Source organism: Macaca thibetana, chromosome 6 (genome assembly GCF_024542745.1).
Source record: "Macaca thibetana thibetana isolate TM-01 chromosome 6, ASM2454274v1, whole genome shotgun sequence".
NCBI lineage: Eukaryota > Metazoa > Chordata > Mammalia > Primates > Cercopithecidae > Macaca > Macaca thibetana.
This window is the reverse complement of record NC_065583.1, coordinates 29,731,562-29,752,771: the sequence shown is the minus strand read 5'-3', so window position 1 is coordinate 29,752,771 and position 21,210 is coordinate 29,731,562. Positions and strand designations below refer to the sequence as shown.

The window sequence follows — 21,210 nt, the reverse complement described above, 5'->3', positions numbered from 1 at the left end:
AATAATAAAGATTGGAATGGTAATAAGTAAAATAGTAGAAAAATAATAGAGAAAATCAGTGAAACCAAATGTTGATTCTTTGAAAAAATTAGCAAAATTGAATAATTTCTAACAATACCGTTCAAGAAAAAAAATGAGAGAAGAATCAAATTACTAAAATAAAGAGTGAAAGAGGGGGCATTATCATTGACTTTACAGAAATAAAAAGGATTATAAGGGAATACTTTGAACAACTGTATGCCAATAAATTTGATAACCTAAATGAGGTGGTCAAATTTCTAAAAAGACACTGACTCAAAAAGAAATAGAGGCCAGGGATGGTGGCTCTTGCCTGTAATCCCAGCACTTTGGGAGGCCAAGATGGGTGGATCACCTGAGGTCAGGAGTTTGAGACCAGCCTGGCCAACATGGCGAAACCCCATCTCTACTAAAAATGCAAAAATTAGCCAAGCATGGTGGCGTGCACCTTTACACCTAGCTACTTGGGAGGCTGAGGCAGGAGAATTGCTTGAACCCAGGAGGCAGAGGTTGCCGTGAGCCAAGATCGTGCCACTGCGCTCCAGCCTGGGTGACAACAGCAAAACTCCATCTTAAAAAAAAAAGAAGAAAATTTGAATACACACATAACATGTAAGGAGATTAAATTAGTAATAAAAATTCGACAAAGAATTGTCCAGGACCAGATGGCTTCCTTCATTAATTCCACCAAACATTTAAAGAATTAACACGAATCCTTCTTATACTCTCTCAGAGAAGTGGAATTGGATAGAACATTTCCCAACTCATTCTAAGAAGCTAGTATTACCCTGACAACAAAACCAAAGAAATCACAATAAAGAAAACTACATATCAATATTTCTTATGAATATAGACAAAAAAAAAAAAAAACTCAAGAAAACACTAGCAAACCAAATCCAGTGACATATGAAAAAGAATTACACATTATGAGTGAGTGGGATGTATCCCAGGAATGCAATGTTGGTTGAACATACAAAAATCAGTCACCATATGAATAAAATAAAGGAAAAATATCACATGATTCTCTAAATAGATGCAGAAACAGGATTTGACAAAATTCAACACCTTTCATGGTAAAAATACTCAACAAATTAATAATTGAAAACTTCCTCAAACTGTAAAGGGCATCTATGTAAAACCCACAGCTAAACTCATGCTTAATAGTGAAAAATGGAAAGCTTTCTATGTAAGATCAGGAATGAGACAGGAATATCTGTTCTTACCAGTTCTGTTCTTCATTATACTGGGAGATCTAGCCAGGGAAATTAGGTGAGAAAAAGAAATAAATGACATCTAGGTGAGAAAGGAAAAAGTAAAGCAATCTCTATTTGTACATCACATGGTCTTGTATAAAGAAAATCCTAAGGATGTATAAAAGACTTAGAGTTAATAAATGAGTTCAACAAAGTTATTGGATACAAGATGAACATACAAAAATCAATTGTATTTCTATGGACTAGAATTTAAAAATTAAACTTAAAAACAATTCAATTTATATAGCTTAAAAGAATATATCTCTACAACACCTGTTATATAATTTAACAAAATAGGTGCAAGACTTGTACACTGAAAACTAGAAATCTTTCTTGAAAGAAATTAAAGATGACCTAAATAAATGGGAAGAAATCCCATGTTGATGGACTGGAAGACATAATATTGTTAAGATGGCAATACTCCCCTGATTAGTCCATGGATTCAATGCATTCTTTATTAAAACTCCAGCTACTTTTTTCATTTCAAAAATTGACAAGCTGCTTCTAAAATTTATATTTGTGTGCAAATGCAAAAGACAGAGAGTAGCCAAAACAATCTTGAAAAAGTAGAACAAAGTTGGAGGACTCGCACTTCCAGATTTTAAAAGTTACTCCAAAGCTACTGTAATCAGAACAGTGTGGTACTGACAAAAGGATCAACATATAGATCAATGGAATAGAACTGAGAGTCCAGAAGTAAGCCAGTCCATTTATGGGTCAATTTATTTTTTTGAGAAGGGTATCAATTCAACAGGGAAAAGAATACTCTTCTCAAAAAATGGTGTTGGGACAACTGGATATTCACATGTCAAAGAATGAAGTTGGGCTGGGCATGGTGGCTCACACCTGTAATCCTAGGACTTTGGGAGGCTGAGGCAGGTGGATCACCTGGGGTCAGGAGTTTGAGACCAGTCTGACCAACATGGTGAAACCCCATCTCTAGTAAAAATACAAAACTTAGCCAGGTGTGGTGGCACATGCCTGTAATCCCAGCTACTCGGGAGGCTGAGGCAGAAGAATTGCTTGAACCCAGTAGGTGGAGGTTGCAGTGAGTCAAGATCATGCCACTGCACTCTAGCCTGGGTGACAGAGTGAGACTATGTCTCAAAAAAAAAAAAAAAAAAAAAAAAAAAAAAAAAAAAGAATGAAGTTGGGCCTCTTCCCCCACATATATAAATAAATCATATATATAAATAAATCTAAATGTGCCAAAGACCTAAACATAAGAGCTAAAGTATGAAACTCTTAGAAGAAAATATAGGTATGAATCTTCATGACTTTGGATTAGGCAATAGTTTCTAAAAAATGACACCGAGGCCAGGAGCAGTGACTCACGCCTGTAATCCCAGCACTTTGGGAGGCTGAGGCAGGCAGATCGCTTGAGGTCAGGAGTTTGAGACCAAGCTGGCCAACATGACGAAATCCCATCTCTATTAAAAATATAAAAATTAGCCAGGCATTGTGGCCGGGCGCGGTGGCTCATGCCTGTAATCCCAGCACTTTTGGGAGGCCGAGGCGGGCAGATCATGAGGTCAGGAGATCAAGACCATCCTGCGTAACACGGTGAAACCCCGTCTCTACTAAAAATACAAAAATTAGCCGGGCGTGGTGGCGGGTGCCTGTAGTCCCAGCTACTTGGGAGGCTGAGGCAGGAGAATGGCATGAACCTGGGAGGCGGAGCTTGCGGTAAGCCGAGATCGTTCCACTGCACTCCAGCCTGGGCAACAGACAGAGTGAGACTCTGTGTCTTAAAAAAAAAAAAAAAAATCAGCCAGGCGTGGTAGTGCATGTCTATAATTTCAGCTACTTGGGAGGCTGAGGCTGGAGAATCACTTGCACTCGGGAGGGAGAGGTTACAGTGAGCAGCGACTGTGTCACTGCACTCCAGCCTGGGTGACAGGGTGACAGAGCAATACTCCATCTCAAAAAAAAAAAAAAAGACACCAAAAGTATAAGCAACAAAAGAAAAAATAGATAAATTAGAATTTATCAAAATTAAAAACCTTTGTGCATAAATGATACTATCAATCAAGTGAAAAGAAAACCCATAGAGTCTTAGTCCATTTTGTGTTACTTCAAAAGAATATCTAAGATGGGATAATTTATAAAGATAAAAAGGTTTATTTGGCTCACAATTCTGATGTCTGGAAAAGTTCAAGATTGGGCATCTGGTGAGGGCCTCAGGCTGCTTCCACTCATGGTAGAAAGTGAAGGGAAGCCATGTACAGAGATCACATGGTGACAGAGGAAGTAAGAAGTGGATGGGAGATGCCAGGCTCTTTTTAAAAATCATTTAAAAAAATTTTATGTATTTTTAAATTTTACTTTAAGTTTTGGGATACATGTGCAGAACATGCAGGTTTGTTACACAGGTGTATTACCTGTGGCCAGGCTCTTTTTAACAATGAATATAGTGAGAACTCACCCCTGAAAGAAGGCATTAATCTATTCATGAGGAATCCACTCCTATGATACAAACACCTCCATTAGGACCCACCTCCAATGTTGGGGATTAAATTTTAATACAAGGTTTGGAAGAGACAAGAATCTAAACCACAGCACATAGAATGAGAGAAAATATGCGCAAATCATATATCTAAAAAGGTCTAAAATCCAGAATACATAAAGAACTGTTACAACTCAATAATAAGATAAATAACAAAAGTGACCAAAAGATTTTAATAGTGAGTGGAGCAGAAATGCAGACATTTCACCAAAGAAGATATAGAAGTGATCGCTAAGCACATGAAATGATGCTCAGCATTATTATTCATTAGCAAAAGGCAAATCAAAATCACAATGCAATACCATTTCACACCCACTAAATGGCTACAGTTAAAAAAAACCAGATAATAATATATGTTTGTGAAGATGTGGAGACATTGGAACCCTGGTGGGATCATAAAATGGTATAGCTGCTTTGGAAAACAGTTTGGCAGTTCCTCAAAAAGTTAAGCATGTAGTACATGTGACACAACAGTTTCACTTCTAGTTATATACCTTTGAGAATTAAAAACATGTGCACACAAAAACTTGTACACAGATGTTCACAGCAGCATTATTTATAATAGCCAAAGTGAAAATAAACCAAATGCCTAACTGCTGAATGGATAACAAAATGTGATATATCTATACTATGGAATATTATTCAGCCATATAAAGGAATGAAGTACTGATGCATTCTACAGCATGGATGAACCTTGAAACACTAAATGAAAAAAGCCAATCATAAAAGGCCGCATATTGTATGATTACATTTATACGAGACGTCCAGAAAAGGCAGATTTATACAGGTAGTAAGTATCCATTTATCGTTACCAGAGGCTCTTGGGAGTGGATAATGAGGAGTGACTGTTGGAGGGTATGGATTTTCTTTCCGGGTGATGAAAATGTTCTGGAATTAGATACTATCTGTAGGAAGTTGTATAGATAGGGTTGTACAACTTTGTGAATATACTAAAATGAACTAACTCTAATGCTTAAAAAGGCAAATAAATAAAAAGTATGAATGAAGGGGAAGGTGGAGTTGAGTGTTAATAACATATGGAGCCAAATATTGTTAACCATGAGTGCAGCAGAATGTTGAGTCTAGTGTAAACCATAAGTAGAGAAGAATGTGGCATCAACTATTAATAGTGAGTGGAGCAGAATGTTGAATCTAGCATAAGGAAAAGAAAGCAGAACATTATGTCTGCTGTTACAATAGCACACAGCAGAATGTGTTGTCAGGTGTTAATAGTGATCAGAGAATGTGGATTCAAGCATTTGTGGTGAATGTAGCAGAATTTGAGGTCTGGTGTGAATGCTTCAGAGAGCATATTGTCGAGTTTTGTTGTAAGGGAATAGAGGAGAGTGTGGTTCTACTGCTGATGGCAGATGAAACAGAATGTTGTGTCTCACATTAAAAGTTAATGGAACAGTCAGTGTCATGAAAAACAAAAAACAGCTAGGAGACTGTTCTAGGTTAAAAGAGACAAAATAGAGCAACTGTGTGCAATATGAATTGGATGCTTGATTGGATCCCTCATCATATTTTCTGATGACTTTTTTGACAACTGGGAGAATTTAAATAAAGGTCCTGTATTAGATGACATTATTGAATTATTTCAAATTGAATTATTTCTAATTCAATAATAACCATTGAATTAATGTTAATTTTTAAAGATGTGATAATGTCATTGTGATTCTCCTTCCTTATTTTGAGGTGAATTGCCATGTCTTTGTTGATTCAGCAAAAATTGCTTCTACCTACCTACCTGCCCATCTATCTATCTATTTATCCATCTGTCTACCTATATTGAGAAAGTGTATGTGGGAAATGGTGACTGGTGAATCTGGGTAAAGGGTGTGAGGGTGTTTATTGTATATTCTTTCAACTTTTCTATGTCAAAACAGAATGTTAAGCAGCATTAATTGGAAATGGTGCAAAACATTGTTTCTAGCAGAAGGCTAAAGGAAGCAGAATGTGGTGTCTGGCATTAATAGTAGAGCAGAATATCATGTCTATTTTTGAGTGAGTAGAACAGAATGCGACTCAAACAATAATAGTGAATGTGGTAGAATGCAGCATGTAGCATTAAAAGAGAGTGAAGTAGAATGAAGCATCAATCATTAACAGTGAAAAGCACAGAACGTTGTACCTCAACTAGGGGTGAATGTAGGAGTATATGGTGTCTAGCATTAATAGTAAGTGAAACGGAACATTATGTTTAGCGTTAGAACTGAATTAAGTAATCCCAGCACTTTGGGAGGCTAAGGTGGGCGGATCACGAAGTCAGGAGTTCAAGACCAGCCTGGCCAACATAGTGAAACCCCATCTCTACTAAAAATACAAACATTAGCCAGGCATGGTGGCACATGCCTGTAGTCCCAGCTACCCGGGAGGCTGAGGCGGGAGAATTGCTTGAACCCGGGAGGTGGAGGTTGCAGTGAGCTGAGATTGCGCCACTGCGCTCCAGCTTGGACAACAGAGTGAGACTTCGTCTTAAAAAAAAAAAAAGGTAGTGAATTAAGCAGAATGCAAGATCTAGTGTTGACAGTGAAGGGAACAGAAGGTTGTATTGATCGTAAGGGTGACTGAAAGAAAAATAGTGCCTGGTGTTAGTAATGGATGAAGGGAGATGCTGTGTCTGGTGTTAGAGGTGAATGGAACAGAGTGTTGTGTCTGGCATAAGGGTGAATGGAGCAGAATGTGTATCTGACATTAATAGTGAATGGAGCAGAATGTTGTGTCTAGTGTTGATAGTGAAAGAAGCAGAATATGGTTTAGGAGTTAACACCAAATGTGGTGTTTAACACTAGAAATATAAGTATCAAATTGAAGTGTGATCAGAAAAGGGTTAACAAAACAGGCCTGAGGCTGCTATCTTAGGAAGGGCCTGCTTGCAAGGTTGCCTCTTGGATGGCATCTGAGAACTTGGATTTTGGGAATATTCCTACTTTCCCTAACTGATAAGGCTGGCTCACTGTGCCTAGATTGTACAATCTGGTTCCTGCTGAACAATCTGCTTTCCTTTTGGGAGTCTGGAATTTTGGCACATGCTAGGCAGAGGGTGCTGATATGACCAGCCCCCAGTTAAAACATGGAACGCTGAGCCTCTAATGAATCTTAGAGCATAGAGCAGACTCTGTTTTTCTTTCCTTCTTCCTTTTTTTTAAGATGGAGTCTCACTCTGTTGCCCAGGCTGGAGTGCAGTGGCATGATCTTGGATCACTGCAACCTCCACCTCTCGGGTTCAAGTGATTCTTCAACCTCAGCCTCCCAAGTAGCTGGGATTACAAGCGCAGGCCACCATGCCTGGCTAACAGTTTCTGTTTTTCTGTCTTTTGGGGCAGAAACATAGCACACACATGTCTGCATTGTTGTTGCTGGAGTAAGAGTGCATTCTGTGTGACCCCTCATGGGAGGGGGAGAGTAAGGAAGCCCGCACATGGATTCCTCTAGTCTCTGCCTATGTTCTTTCCCCCTGATGAGTTAGCCATATCTTCTGAATATGTTGCTGTAATAAATATTAGCTGTGGAGAGCTGAGAATGGGAGAAGAATGGAGTGTGTGAGCAGCACGGCGGCCTCCTCTCCTCTCCTCACTTCACTCTCACGGCCTACCTTTACCCGCCTGCCTGCTCGGCGCCCAGAACACCTTCCACCATGACTGCCTCAGCATGTTTCCACTTAAACAAAGTCATTAAGCATGTGTACATGTCCCTGTCTCAGGGTGAGAGAGTGTATATCTGGATCGATGTTACTGGAGAAGGACTGCGCTGCAAGACCCGGACCCGGGACAGTGAGCCCAAGTGTGTGGAAGAGTTAGTTGCCTGAGTGGAATTTCTTCTTTCTCTGTCTTGTCTTGTCTTTTTTCTTTCTTTTCTTTTCTTTTCTTCTTTCTTTCTTTCTCCCTCTTTCTTTTCTTTTTTCTTTCTTGCCTTTCTTTCTTTCTTTCTTTCTTTCTTTCTTTCTTTCTTTCTTTCTTTCTTTCTTTCTTTCTTTCTTTCTTTCTTTCTTTCTTTCTTTCTCTCTCTCTCTCTCTCTCTCCCCCTCCTTCCTTCCCTTCCTTCCTTCCTTCCTTCCTTCCTTCCTTCCTTCCTTCCTTCCTTCCTTCCTTCCTTCCTTCCTTCCTTCCTTCCTTCCTTCCTCCTTCCTTCCTTCCTTTCTTCCCTCCTCTTTCTTTTCTTTCTTTCTTTGTTTCTCTCTTTCTCTCTTTCTTTTCTTTCTGACAGAGTTTTCACTCTTGTTGCCCAGGCTGGAGTGCAATGGCACAATTTCAGCTCGCTGCAACCTCGGCCTCCCAGGTTCAAGTGATTCTCCTGCCTCAGCCTCCCAAGTAACTAGGTTACAGGTGTGTGAGACTACCCCCAACTAATTTTTTGTATTTTTAGTAGAGACGGGGTTTTACTATGTTGGCCAGGCTGGTCTCCAACTCCTGACCTCAGGTGATCCACCTGCCTCGGCCTCCCAAAGTGCTGGGATTACAGGCATGAGCCACCATGCCTGGCCTGGCATTTTGATGGCTCTAGTATTTTACAGTCTGAAGGCGCCAACAGTGACATGCATTTCGTGCCTGCTACCATGTTTTGGGATACCTTCAGTAAAGACTCTACAAGCTGGTGTTCTGTGAAGTTTTCAAGTACAACCAAAAGGCTGCAGAGACCAATTTGAGGCACACCTGTAAGTGGATAATGGACATGGTGAGCAACCACTTCCCCTGGTTTGGCATGGACCAGGAATATCCCCTCATGGGGACAGATAGGCACCCCTTTGGTTGGCCTTCCAATGGCTTCCCAGGACCCCAGGTCCATATTACTGCAGTGTGGGAGCAGACAAAGCCTATGGTACGGACATTGTGGAGGCCCATTACCAGGCCTGCTTGTATGCTGGAGTCAAGATGGCGGGGACTAATGCTGAGGTCACGCCTGCCCAGTGGGAATTTCTAATCGGATGCTGTGAAGGAATCAGCATGGGAGATCATTTCTGAGTGGCCTGTTTCATTTTGCATCATGTATGTGAAGACTTTGGAGTGATAGCAACCTTTGATCCTAAGCCCATTCCTGGGAACTGGAAGGGTACAGGCTGCCATACCAACTTTAGCACCAAGGCCATGTGGGAGGAGAATAGTCTGAAGTACATTGAGTAGGCCATCGAGAAACTAAGCAAGTGGCACTAGTACCACATCCGTTCCTATGATCCCAAGGGAGGCCTGGACAAAGCCCAGCACGTAGCTGGATTCCACGAAACCTCCAACATCAACGACTTTTCTGCTGGTGTAGCCAACTGTAGTGCCAACATATGCATTCCCTGGACTGTTGGCCAGGAGAAGAAGGGTTACTTTGAAGACCGTCGCCACTCTGCCAACTGCGAACCCTTTTCGGTGACAGAAGCCCTCATCCACATGTGTCTTCCCAATGAAACCGGCAGTGAGCTCTTCCAGTACAAAAACTAAGTGGACCAGACCTCCAGCCATTGAGCCCCTCCTAGTTCTTTATCCCACTCCAACTCTTCCCCATCTCCCAGTTGTCCCAATTGCAACTCAAAGGGTGGAATATAAAGGCCTTTTTAAATTCAAAAAATTAAAAAATAAATAAATCTTAGCTGCAAATACAACTTTATGCTGAGTCCTATGAATCTTTCTATCAAATCTGTAGATATGGGATTAGTGTTGGAGATCCCTGACACACAGTTTTTACTATTAATGGTGAAAAGAGCAGAATGTTGTACTTAGCTCTGAAAGTGAATGGAGGAGAATGTGAAGTTGAGTGTTAACAGTAAATGAAGCAGAATGTGTGTCTGGTGTTGGTAGACAGTGGAGCAGAATGTGGTGTCTGGCAACTCGTACTGAACATAATGTTGAGTCTGGTGGAAGGTTTGATGGATCAGAAAAGTGTAGAACCTGCAAAGATCTGCAGGATCCTGCAAAGTATAGTAGATAAATAAGTAGTGAATAATTCCTTTGCTCCCCATGTTTTAGGCAGAACAAGGAAGTAGATGCTGTCCTTATTTGTCCAGGTGCTCTGTGCTCTTGAGCAATGGGACTTACCTTGGGCAGAGATGCTCGAGAGCCAGAGCTCTGGGTGGTCATGGTGAGCACCGTGGTGATGCCTAGGCCCACACGAGCAGGTGCAGCATCCATGTTGATCCAGAAGGAGATCCATGAGAGGATGACAATGAGCAGACTGGGAATATACATCTGAATCAGGTAGTAACCCATCTGCCGCTCCAGGTGGAACCGGGCCTCAATGCAGGTGAATTTACCTGCAAGAAATTGCAGTGAGAAGGCAGTGTAGCCTGGTGAATAGGACAAAAGGCTCTAGGCTTAGAACAAGCTCGACTGGAGTCCTGGTTCAGTCTCATACTACCTGTGTCCTTAGACAAGTATTTGAATTGTTCTGTATATGTTTCCTCATGTGTAGTAAACTGGGGATAATAATAATAATACCTCTATCATATAGTTACTTATATGATTAATGTGAGGATACAATGAGATGATGCCTATGAAAAACTTAGCACAGTCCTCATACGTTGTAAATGTTCAGGATTGTCAATTGCCATCATCATCACCATCGTCATCATCATCATCATCATCATCAGTATTTTGTTGCTAAGAATGGGCCTAAGTGGCACTTTCTCTACCTTTCTGCCAGTTATCTTCCCAAAACATGACTTGATCCTGTTATTTCCTCTTCTAAAACCTTTGGTCTCCTCCTTCTTTCCTCATGCAAGGCAGTTCCCATTACCTACAGGAAAAAGTTCAAACTCTTTAGCCTGCCCTTTATAACCAAGCTCTAACCAGTCTTTCTATCCACTTCCCCGTCTTTCTTCACCCTAATCATGACTCCCTACATGCCACCCCTTGCCTTGAGCATTCCCTGAACTTTCATGTTTCTGAGCTTTTGATCTTGCTTATCCCTTTGCCCAGAATGCCCTTATTCCTTCCCACAACCAGCCAAAGAAATCTTCCTTCTCCTCCATGGCAGTGTAAATGTGAACATTCTCCCAGGCAGAATGCTGCTCTTTTTCTGTGTTCCCTGAGCCCTGTTCACATGATCATCAGAGCCTTCAAGACATAATACAGTGAGTGAGCGGGCAAGTCAGTCTCTCTCTCTGTCTTCTGCACTAGACTAGGCAGCTTGTCTCCTCCCTGTCTATGTATCCCTGGAACTGGGATGGGCCCAGTCTAATGGTGGGGACTTAGTTCCTGTCTACTGAAGCACAATAGGGAATTTCCTGGAGTTCCCTGGACTGTAAGCTGTAGGCAGGGCCTTGTCAGTCTTTTCTCCTTGCATCCATAGGGTCTAGCACGGAGTTCAGCTCTCACTTAAATGAAAATGGTGAAGAGCAAGTGAAACGAATGAGAATATGCTATGTACATTTAGGTTGTTTCCATATCTTGGCTATTGTGAATATTACTGCAGTGAACATGGGAGTGCAGATATGCCTTTGAGATACTGGTTTTACTTTCTTTGGCTATGTATCTTTGTATCTAGAAGTGGGATTGCTGGACCATGATATATTTCTCAATGGATGAATAGATAAAGAAAATGAAACATTATTCAGCCTTAAAAAAGAAGGAAATTCTGTCATTTGTGACAATGTGGATGAAGCTGGAGGACATTTTTATATTAAGTGAAATAAGCCAGACACAGAAAGACATATATTGTGTGATCTCACTTGTATGTGAAATCTAAAATAGTCACACTTATAGAAGCCGAAAGTAGAATGGTGGTTGCTAGAGGCTGAGGGATGGGGGAAATTGGGAGATGTTGGTCAAAGGGTACAGAATTTCAGTTATGCAAGATGAATAAGTTCTGGGGATCTAATGTACAGCAATGTGACTAGAATTAACAGTGGTGTCCTGTGTGCTTGAAATTTGCTAAGAGGGTAGATCTCCTTTTTACTTTTTTTTTTCTTTTTCTTTTTTGAGATAGAGTCTCACTCTGTCACTCAGGCTGGAGTGCAGTGGCACGATCTCAGCTCACTGCAGCCTCCGTCTCCTGGGTTCAAGGGATCTCCTGTCTTAGCCTCCAGAGTAGTTGGGATTACAGGTATGTGCCACCACGCCCAACTAATTTTTTTTTTTTTTGTATTTTTAGTAGAGACAGGGTTTCACCATGCTGATCAGGCTGGTCTCAAACTCCCGGCCTCAAGTGATCCCCCTGCCTTGGCCACCCAAAGTGCTGGGATTACAGGCATGAGCCACCATGCCTGGCCTTTTTTTTTTCCCTCACATTTTAAGAGTTTTAAAATATATTTTGAATATTTGACTCCTATCAGATTTATGATTTGCAAATATTTTCTCCCATTCTGTGGGTTCTTTATCTTCACTATCTTGATAGTGTCCTTTGATGAACTTTTAATATTTATGAAGTCAAATCTATCTATTGTTCTTTCATTATTGCTTGTGTTTTTGGTATTATATCTAAGAATCTATTGCCAAATCTAAGATTAGGAAGATTTGTCCTCATGTCTTTCTAGAAGTTTTATCATTTTAGCTTAATCTTAAATTTAGGTCTTTAAGAGGGTAGATCTTAAGTGTTCTTACTAGACACACACACACACACATACACACACAATGAGAAGTATGTGAGTTGATGGATATGTTACTTAGCTTGAGTGTGGTAATTATTTCACAATGCATATGTATATCAGAACATCACGTTGCATATCTTCCATATATACAATTATTATTGGTCAGTTATACCTTAAGAAAGCTAAAAAGAAAAAAGAAAAGAAAATGCTGCATAAAGAGTAAAAGACTTGGTATGTGAGGGTCAGTTGTGGTGATTTGACTTGGGAGTCATTGCTTTCATGGCTGCTATGGGAATGCCATTATGGCTCAAGGGATGAAGAGAGTATCTTTGGAGGTTCTGAAACATCTCTGAGGTGACTCAGAAAGAGGCAGCTGCCCAAGACAGACTGCAGCCCAGGCTGCCTGTACCTTCACTGGGCTGTCTAATTACACCAGAGCCTACGATGGTTTCTCTCAATCCCTCTCTTTCACCTCCTGCTCTTGCTGGCCTGCCATGCCTCTCTACTCTGTGCTTCTGGGTTCAGACCCCAGCTTCCTACCCATCCTTCCAGCTGCTATACCAACTGACTGACTTTCTTCTCCCATGCTTTTATGAGCTTGTTCTCAGCCTGAGACAGGACACACAAAGCCAGTCTTGATCTGGCCCCAGTTAGTCATCCAGATATTCAATCTTCCGACAAAGGCATGGGAGACAGAGAGCTGAGCTACACCATCGTGGCTTCTCTGCTGTCTCATAGCTCACAGGCTAGTGAACTTTTTCTAGCTATTTACTAACCTTCAGTGACACCTCTCAGCTCCCTCTTGCTGAGGTCTATTGTGAGCATTCTCTCTACTTTTGCTCTATTGGAAATGCCAGTTCATCTGTGACAGAGACTACTAGGTATCTTCCCAATATCAGTTCTTCACTTCTGCCTTAGAAATAGGATCCATTCTGCTACCTGGAATAATGACTGTATTTACCAGCTTCCCTGGTAATTAGGTAGGGCCCATGCTTCAGTCACTCACTGCAGGAGTCATAGGAAGAAAATGTCAGAGCCACTTTTTTGTTTCAAAACCTATTCTTTTAACCAGTAGGTAATAGAGCTGTGCCCATCATGGGTACTTCATAAGATCTGTTGAATCAATGATTGAATGTGTTTGAAATGACCTCTGGTCCTGGTTGGGGGGTGGGATCTGAGGAGGATGGCCCTTGTACCTACCTGTGTTGTAGTGCTTGGTGCAGTATCTCAAGTCCTTCTCTTCCTTCAAGATAAACTGGGGCAGAGTTAGTCCATCTGCCACCTGCACGGCTCCCTGTTCCTGCCACTCAAAGATGAGGTCATTCATGGTATATCCAACTGGGATGGGATCAGAAGAAGGAGCAGTCACCACTCAGAAGCACTTGTTTGAAGCATGTCAAAGTTGGTTAGGGTTAGAGACTGAGAGAAACATCAGACACTTGATGAAACTTGTGAGACCAGGTTGCTTTTTATTTTCCTCTCAAAAGAGGTAAAAAACAGGTTATTTGTATCTACCTCAGAGCCCTTCCACCTCTCTTCCCAACCTTCTGCATTAGCTTGTCCTGTTGTTCCCTCTCTTACTCCCATGGTGAAATGCTGTTGACATCTGCTATTTTCACCTGCACACCATCCTTGTCAGCCTCCTCTTTTGCTCACAGCAGATATTCCTCTGTGGAACAACTCTATTGCATGCTGTCTTGGTGGGACTAACCACTGGCTGGGGTAGAAGGTAGAAAGTCTGAAATGGTGACTCAAGCTAGGCCAGACTATGCCCCAGCACTTCAGCAACTATTGAGTGAAGTAACAGGAGGTTCAGAATTGGTTTGTGCTCATTCCCTTCACAGGTAGAACTCCAAGGAAATGGTCGATTAGTTCCTGTTGTCTAAGTGCTCTGCCTTGGTTTCTGTATTTTTAAGTTAGTCAGATTGGTTTCTCTGTTTGCAATCACAGGAGTCAGCTTTCCAATCTGTTAAAATCCCGGTCCTCCATAAAGTCTACTCCAATACCCTCTCTCTTTCTCCATCAAAAGGAAGCACTCTTTCTGCCATGAGGCCACAGTGCTTTGTACTTCTAACAACACAACAATCACTTGCCACCCTTTATTAGAGTTATTTGTGCAGTCAGTTGTTACTTCCCCTGCTGGAGTGAACATCTTGTGGGTTCAAAGACCATGACTCATTCAAGTCATTTGTCCTCCATTCACATTAACCATAGACATGGGACAATGACCCTTTGGAGAACGCTGCTGGCTCCAAAACGTGGTCCTCAGGCAATGTAAGGGGAGTTATATTTCTAATGCATTTTCTAAAAGCAAAGTCCTTCATGGAATATTTTGGGTTATTATAGTAATCTCCTGGGCTCTAGTGGTTAGGAGCAGCTGTGTGGGAATTTCTGCCTGTCCCATGGGTAAAAAAGGGAGCCTGGTTCTTTCTAGAGGACTCATGCAAGAGACTCACAGCTTTCCAGTTGCATGATACATGTCTGGACATCCATGGGGAAATTCTTCAAGTCCATGGGGCAGGCCAGTGTCAGGGTGATTCTGGGAAGAGAAGGGAGTTGAATGATGCAGGATCCACACATCAGGGAGGCTGTGCCTCTATTGTAGTTATTGTTAGAAAATCAGTTGTCCAGGGTAGGGAAAGAAGGTCAGGGAACTTGTGTTTGTTTGTTTGTTTATTTATTTTTGAGAGGTGAGATCTCCCTTTGTGGCCCAGGCTGGAGTGCAATGGTGCAATAATGGCTCACTGCAGCCTCAACTTTCTAGGCTCAAGCAATTCTCCTGCCTCAGCCTCTAGAGTAGATGCGACCATAGGCACATGCCACCACGCCTGCTAATTTTTAAAAATTATTTTGTAGATACAGGGGTCTCACCACGTTACCCAGGCTAGTCTCGAACTCCCAGGCTCAAGCAATCCTCCCACATCAGACTCCAAAAGTGCTGGGATTACAGGCGCGAGCCACTGTTCCTGGCCGTGACAAGATTTATATATATAGAAAGCCCTGAAAATTACACACACACACATACAAACTGTTAATGCACATAATGGAATTTAGCAAAACTGAAGGATAAAAAATCCACCAGGAGTTCTGGCAAGAAGCGCGGTGGGAAGCAGAGTGCAGCCAGATGCTTTGGGGACCTGCAGGCCCTCTGACCTTGGAGGTGCAGATGAGCTGGGGGCTCCGGCCTGGCGGCATGCTCTGTTCTCCAGGCTCCCACAGTCCTTGCCGTGGCTCCCACCAGCTGGGCCCAGGCCTGAAGTAGTGACAAACCTCTTTTCCCACCCCACCTCAGTGACCTGGTGGCCATCTGGTCTCCCAGCCAACTTTGCCCAGCCTAGACAAAGCTCCTGATGGCTACTGGGATGCAGCACCTTTGGGTGGTGGCGAGTGTGGACAACTTGTGTGTATTAAATAAGTATGTGTGTATTTCCAAGTTCCTGATTGAAAAATGGAGGCTTAGAGAGTTAAAAGTAGGTTGCCTAAAGTGACACAGAGTCAGGGAACTTCTGGGTTTCTTTGGAGTCTATCTGGCCTCTGGAGACCTGTCTTTAGCAAGTTGCCTGGAGACCAGGGTCTGCTCCCGTTCCATACTCTTCTGCATAGCCCTCAGGTAGGGACAGAGCTCAAATTTTAAGTTGAGCAGCACCCATGTGCACCTGCAGCAGATGTTGCAAGTGGTTCTTGGCTACCTTCTTCACACACAGGGCTCATCAAAGGTTATTTCAAAGAGGCTGTCTGCCTTCTGGGTGTCCAAACACAGTTGACTCACATCAGTAGGCTCATGCTAGGGGTCGACCAGAAAGGGGTGGGCTCCTAAGGATTCTGGGCCAGCTATTTATTTTGGTTGTTCAACCCTTACAGAGGCCACAGACTCAGAACCAGAGGGAGTCCCCTTAACAGAATTCGAGGCCTGCAGCTCAAGCTGGGATACAAGACTCCAGCTTGAAAGGCTTTTCCAACATCTGAGTGCCTGCTGCAGGGGATGGAGAAGAAAGGCTTTCAGAGCCCAAAGAGCCTTAGATCATCAAGCCAACTCCCTCACGTGACAGGTGAGAAACCCAGGGTACAGAAAGGGATAGGCTGAGAGTCATCTAAGGTCACACAGCAAGCTGATACATCAGCCAGGATTCAAAACCATGTGTCCTGGCCTTTGGATTCTGAGTCCCAGGGTGAGGTTGACTTATGTGTTTGCTGGCAGCACTGCTCTCCTGAAAAGCCAACCCCAATACCCTAAGACACATAATTGGTGGTGTTCTAGTGGAACTGAACTGGCACTTTGGCTGCATGTGATGAGGTACACAGCACTTTGTGAACTTCCTTCCTCCAGCTCACACCCACAGCTCTGGATCTGGGCCCCTTTAAGCATAAGGTTAAAGCAAAAGGGGAAAAATGGAAGGGAGAGGGAGAGGAAGAAGAGGGAAAAGAAGGGAGTGGAAGGAGGGAGACAGTGAAGAGAAAGTGAATGCAGTTGAATTTCTGCAGATAAAAGCTCCAAAGTGGGGCAGCTGTCACATTGGGTTAATTTCCTGAAGTCGAATGACCTTGGAAACATCACTTTCTGCTGATTTGTCCTTCTATCATGCTGTACCAGGACTTAGCTTCCTAAAGATAGGAAACTAGCTTGGCAGCAGCAAAATCCAAGCAGGCTGACCTTACCATCCCCCTAGCCAGCCGGGCCTGGGTGGCCATTTCCTAAGCCTGTCACTCCTCTAGTCTGGATGTTTACTTGGGGGGATGGGAAAGTGGGCTCCTGAGCGAGGAAGGCCATATGAGCAGCGGGTTCCTCCAAGCCTTCTCTTGATGGTGAGGTTCCTAAGCTCCCTCCCCTACCCAACCTGCTCTTGGGAGAGACCGAGTTCAGTCAAACCTGAGGGTTAGGATCTGTACAGCCTCTCCCACAGGCTGGGAAAGTTAAGGCTCATCACCCAAAGGAAACAAAATGTGTTTCCCTGAAGGACTGGAGCAGGAGGGGGAGACATTTAGGGCCAGCGCCCTTTTAAGTTCTTTGAAATAAGAACATATTCATATATTGATCAAATATTTGAGTGCCTATTGAATGCCATGCACTGCTGTAGGACTTTGAGAGGGCATCAGATTCACACTAATACAGATTAGAATCTAGGCTCTGCTACTAACAAACTGGAAACTTTGGCAGGTTACTTAAATTTTTCTGATTCTCATTTGTCTAATCTGCAAAATGGGCATAGTAAAACCTGCCTCATGGGGTTATTAGGAGGGCTAGATATAACACATGAAAAGTACCCAGCGTAGTTAGTGAATTCTCATGAATGGTAGCTATTATTATTACATGTGTAAGGTATTTTTTCACCTCTTTGACATTGGTCATTTTCCTTATGCCTTAGGAGAGGAGATCAGGACTTGGTGCGGAGGGGTGGCAGCAGACTCTGAAGGCTTTGCCCCTAACCAGTATCTCAAGGATACTCCACATCTGGAGAGGGAAATCTAAACTCCTAGACCCAATGCAAAGTTTGGGGGATAGATTTTGTAGAAGGGATGGAGTAACCCTGGCCTTGACCGTGAGCAACACCATCCACCTGGCAGGCTCATTTACTTTGAAGTTGCTGTGATTTTCTAGGCTTAGCTCTTGCTATTGGTAATCATGCTTGGATACTCTTTCCTATCTTGTTTGATTGAAATGCTGGGTAACTTAAACCCCACCTTCTCTAGGATGCCTTTCTTGGTCTCCTTGGTTATAATAAATCATTGGCTCCTAGAATAAAATACCCCATTGTATTTTATTATTACTTGCTGAGTATAAGTTACAGAGCTGGGTCTGCCTATTCTGCAAAGGTGTTGGGTTACCAGGGCCTGTTCACCTCTGTTTAGGCCCCTCTTTTAGGGTCTGTGCCCAGAAGGTAGTCGGGTAAGGCACATTCTGAGGAGGGAGTGGGTGAACCTGGTCAGAACTCACCTGATGCTGTAGAGGACGTTCCCATTCCGGGAGATCCTTAGCAATTTGTTGTCTGTGGTGATCTCATGGAAGTGGGCCCCCTTCTCGTTGGCAAAGAACAGGTCAGGTTTCCAGATGGAGTCCAGCATGGATGGGTCCAGGTCCAGAGAGTCGTCAGGGTATTCGTTATAGGCCAGGCGGGGGTCGTTCCATTGCTGACGCAGGAAGATGTTGACCCTATAGTCCTACAGCCAGGAAACAACAAGGTGAAGGCAGTGTTAGGCCCAAGGACATCAACTTTTGGAGAACCTGGGTATTTCTGGTTAGTAAAACCTTTTCTGGAGGATGTTATTAAGTGTGGTTGCATCTTATATGGGAGTGAGACATAAAAGGTGTGTATCAGGCAAAAACCATGGGAGTCATAATTACCCCTGAAAATCCTCTAAATTCCCCATGAGGTATATTCGACCCTGAACTGAGATTATGTAAATGTTATTCTTTATTTTGAAAAAATAAAACTAAAGAAAAGTTCAAAGACGGGTGTAATAAACACTTGTTTTCATCATCCTGTCAATATTTTTTCATGTTTGCTTCATTTTTTTTAAATAAGAGAAAAAATACATTTTTTAAAAAATTATTATTATACTTTAAGTTCTAGGGTACATGTGCATAACGTGCAGGTTTGTTACATATGTATACTTGTGCCATGTTGCTGTGCTGCACCCATCAACTCGTCAGCACCCAACTACTCGTCATTTACATCAGGTATAACCCCCAGTACAATCCCTCCCCCCTCCCCCCTCCCCATAATAGGCCCCGGTGTGTGATGTCCCCCTTCCCGAGTCCAAGTGATCTCATTGTTCAGTTCCCACCTATGAGTGAGAACATGCGGTGCTTGGTTTTCTGTTCTTGTGATAGTTTGCTAAGAATGATGGTTTCCAGCTGCATCCATGTCCCTACAAAGGACACAAACTCATCCTTTTTGATGGCTGCATAGTATTCCATGGTGTATATGTGCCACATTTTCTTAATCCAGTCTGTCACTGATGGACATTTGTGTTGATTCCAAGTCTTTGCTATTGTGAATAGTGCCGCAATGAACATACGTGTGCATGTGTCTTTATAGCAGCATGATTTATAATCCTTTGGGTATATCCCCAGTAATGGGATTGCTGGGTCATATGGTACATCTAGTTCTAGATCCTTGAGGAATCGCCATACTGTTTTCCACAATGGTTGAACTAGTTTACAATCCCACCAACAGTGTAAAAGTGTTCCTATTTCTCCACATCCTCTCCAGCACCTGTTGTTTCCTGACTTTTTAATGATTGCCATTCTAATTCCCTATTTAATAAATGGTGCTGGGAAAATTGGCTAGCCATAAGTAGAAAGCTGAAACTGGATCCTTTCCTTACTCCTTATACGAAAATTAATTCAAGATGGATTAGAGACTTAAATGTTAGACCTAATACCATAAAAACCCTAGAGGAAAACCTAGGTAGTACCATTCAGGACATAGGCATGGGCAAAGACTTCATGTCTAAAACACCAAAAGCAACGGCAGCAAAAGCCAAAATTGACAAATGGGATCTAATTAAACTAAAAAGCTTCTGCACAGCAAAAGAAACTACCATCAGAGTGAACAGGCAACCTACAGAATGGGAGAAAATTTTTGCAATCTACTCATCTGAGAAAAAATACATTGCATATAAATTGAAGTCCCCCTTTTCCCCTCAACCCCAATAGTACAGTACTTCTTAGGCACACCAAGATTTGAGAGTCACTGGTCTAGACAAATTGAAAGAATGAAAGGATATAATCAAAGCTGATGTCTGAGCATTCAAACTATTCTGCCTAAAGAGAATAATTAATTCTCAAGAAGTGAAGGAGGGATGGGCAGAAGAATTCTGTATTGTTCCTGCTGTACCTAGGGTTCATCCCATTCTGTTTTAATCTCAGCCTTCTATAACTTACTGTGACATATGTTGATTTGGAAAGGTTTAATAGATGTCATGGAGTCACATCTTACTAGCTTCTAAACTCAGTGCTTAGTTAATATTTCTCTGATGGGACTGCAGTGTAGTTATTCCACTGAAAGGAAATTCATGAGTCAAATCAATTAGGGAAATGTTAGACCAGATGAAATACAACAGGTTTCTTTATTGCAGGACTTCTCAGAGACCTTAATATGCTGATGAGTTGTGTGCATCTCAAGAAGGGAATAGAATATGATTTATTTTGGCCATGGAATTCTTATGTTTGTGCATGATGAGTATCTTCTATAGAATATAGGTTAGGAATGGCTGTCCTAGTCAAAACTCCATCCCCACCTCCCACCTTTTTTTTTTTTTTTTTTCCAGATGAAGAAACTAAAGTCCAGGGAGAATTGAGACTGGCTCATTGTCACTCTGAAAATGTAGGTCCAGAGCTGATTCTAGAACCCAAGTATTCTGACTCCTAGCTGAGAGTTTGCTCAATTGCCTCAGCTGTTCCTAGAGGAAGTGAAAGAGTCCATTCAGTTTATATTTACAACGTGAGGAGCTGTTATGATATGGGTAGATCTCAATAGCAGAAAACTGGGTCATGCAGTTAAGAAATATTTCCATTAAGAAAGTTTTCAGTCAGGAGCGATGGCTTATGCCTGTAATCCCAGCACTTTGGGAGGCCAAGTTGGGAGGATTGCTTGAGCCCAGTAGTTTGAGACCAGCCTGGCCAACATGATGAGACCTTGTTTCTACCAGAAAATACAAAAGGTAGCCGGGTGTGGTGGTGCATGTGATGGCCTATACAGTAGCCTGTAGTCCCAGTTACTCAGGAGGCTGAGGTCAGAGGATCACCTGAACCCAGGGAGGTCCAGGCTGCAGTGAACCATGATCATGCCACTGCACTCCAGCCTGGGTGACAGAGTGAGACCCTGTCTCAAACAAACAAACAAACAAAACAGAAAAAGAAAGTTTTAAATTTTGTTACAGAGACATTGTAAACCTGGAGTTCATGAATAGCATGACAC

The 21,210-nt window shown here is 42.4% G+C and overlaps 2 protein-coding genes, 1 long non-coding RNA gene and 1 pseudogene across 6 annotated transcripts in view; 2 read left to right on the top strand and 2 right to left on the bottom strand.

Annotated features, from left to right (window-relative positions):
• Positions 1-21,210, bottom strand: part of ATOX1 (antioxidant 1 copper chaperone) — a 603,309-nt gene that overhangs the window by 103,616 nt on the left and 478,483 nt on the right. The gene's annotated exons all lie outside the window — the stretch shown is intronic.
• GLRA1 (glycine receptor alpha 1) overlaps positions 1-21,210 on the bottom strand; it is a 102,841-nt gene that overhangs the window by 18,780 nt on the left and 62,851 nt on the right. For all 3 annotated transcript variants that reach the window (XM_050793681.1, XM_050793682.1, XM_050793683.1), the window contains 4 exons: positions 18,222-18,445; positions 14,746-14,828; positions 13,490-13,627; positions 9,801-10,015 (listed from right to left, as the gene is read on the bottom strand). In XM_050793681.1, coding sequence (XP_050649638.1) covers positions 9,801-10,015; positions 13,490-13,627; positions 14,746-14,828; positions 18,222-18,445 — 660 coding nt within the window. The remainder of the gene's footprint in view (positions 1-9,800; positions 10,016-13,489; positions 13,628-14,745; positions 14,829-18,221; positions 18,446-21,210) is intronic.
• LOC126956626 (uncharacterized) overlaps positions 1-21,210 on the top strand; it is a 45,237-nt gene that overhangs the window by 18,450 nt on the left and 5,577 nt on the right. Inside the window, exon 2 of the long non-coding RNA XR_007726433.1 lies at positions 16,151-16,338. This is a non-coding gene — a long non-coding RNA (uncharacterized LOC126956626). The remainder of the gene's footprint in view (positions 1-16,150; positions 16,339-21,210) is intronic.
• Positions 6,799-9,315, top strand: LOC126956620 (glutamine synthetase-like; annotated as a pseudogene).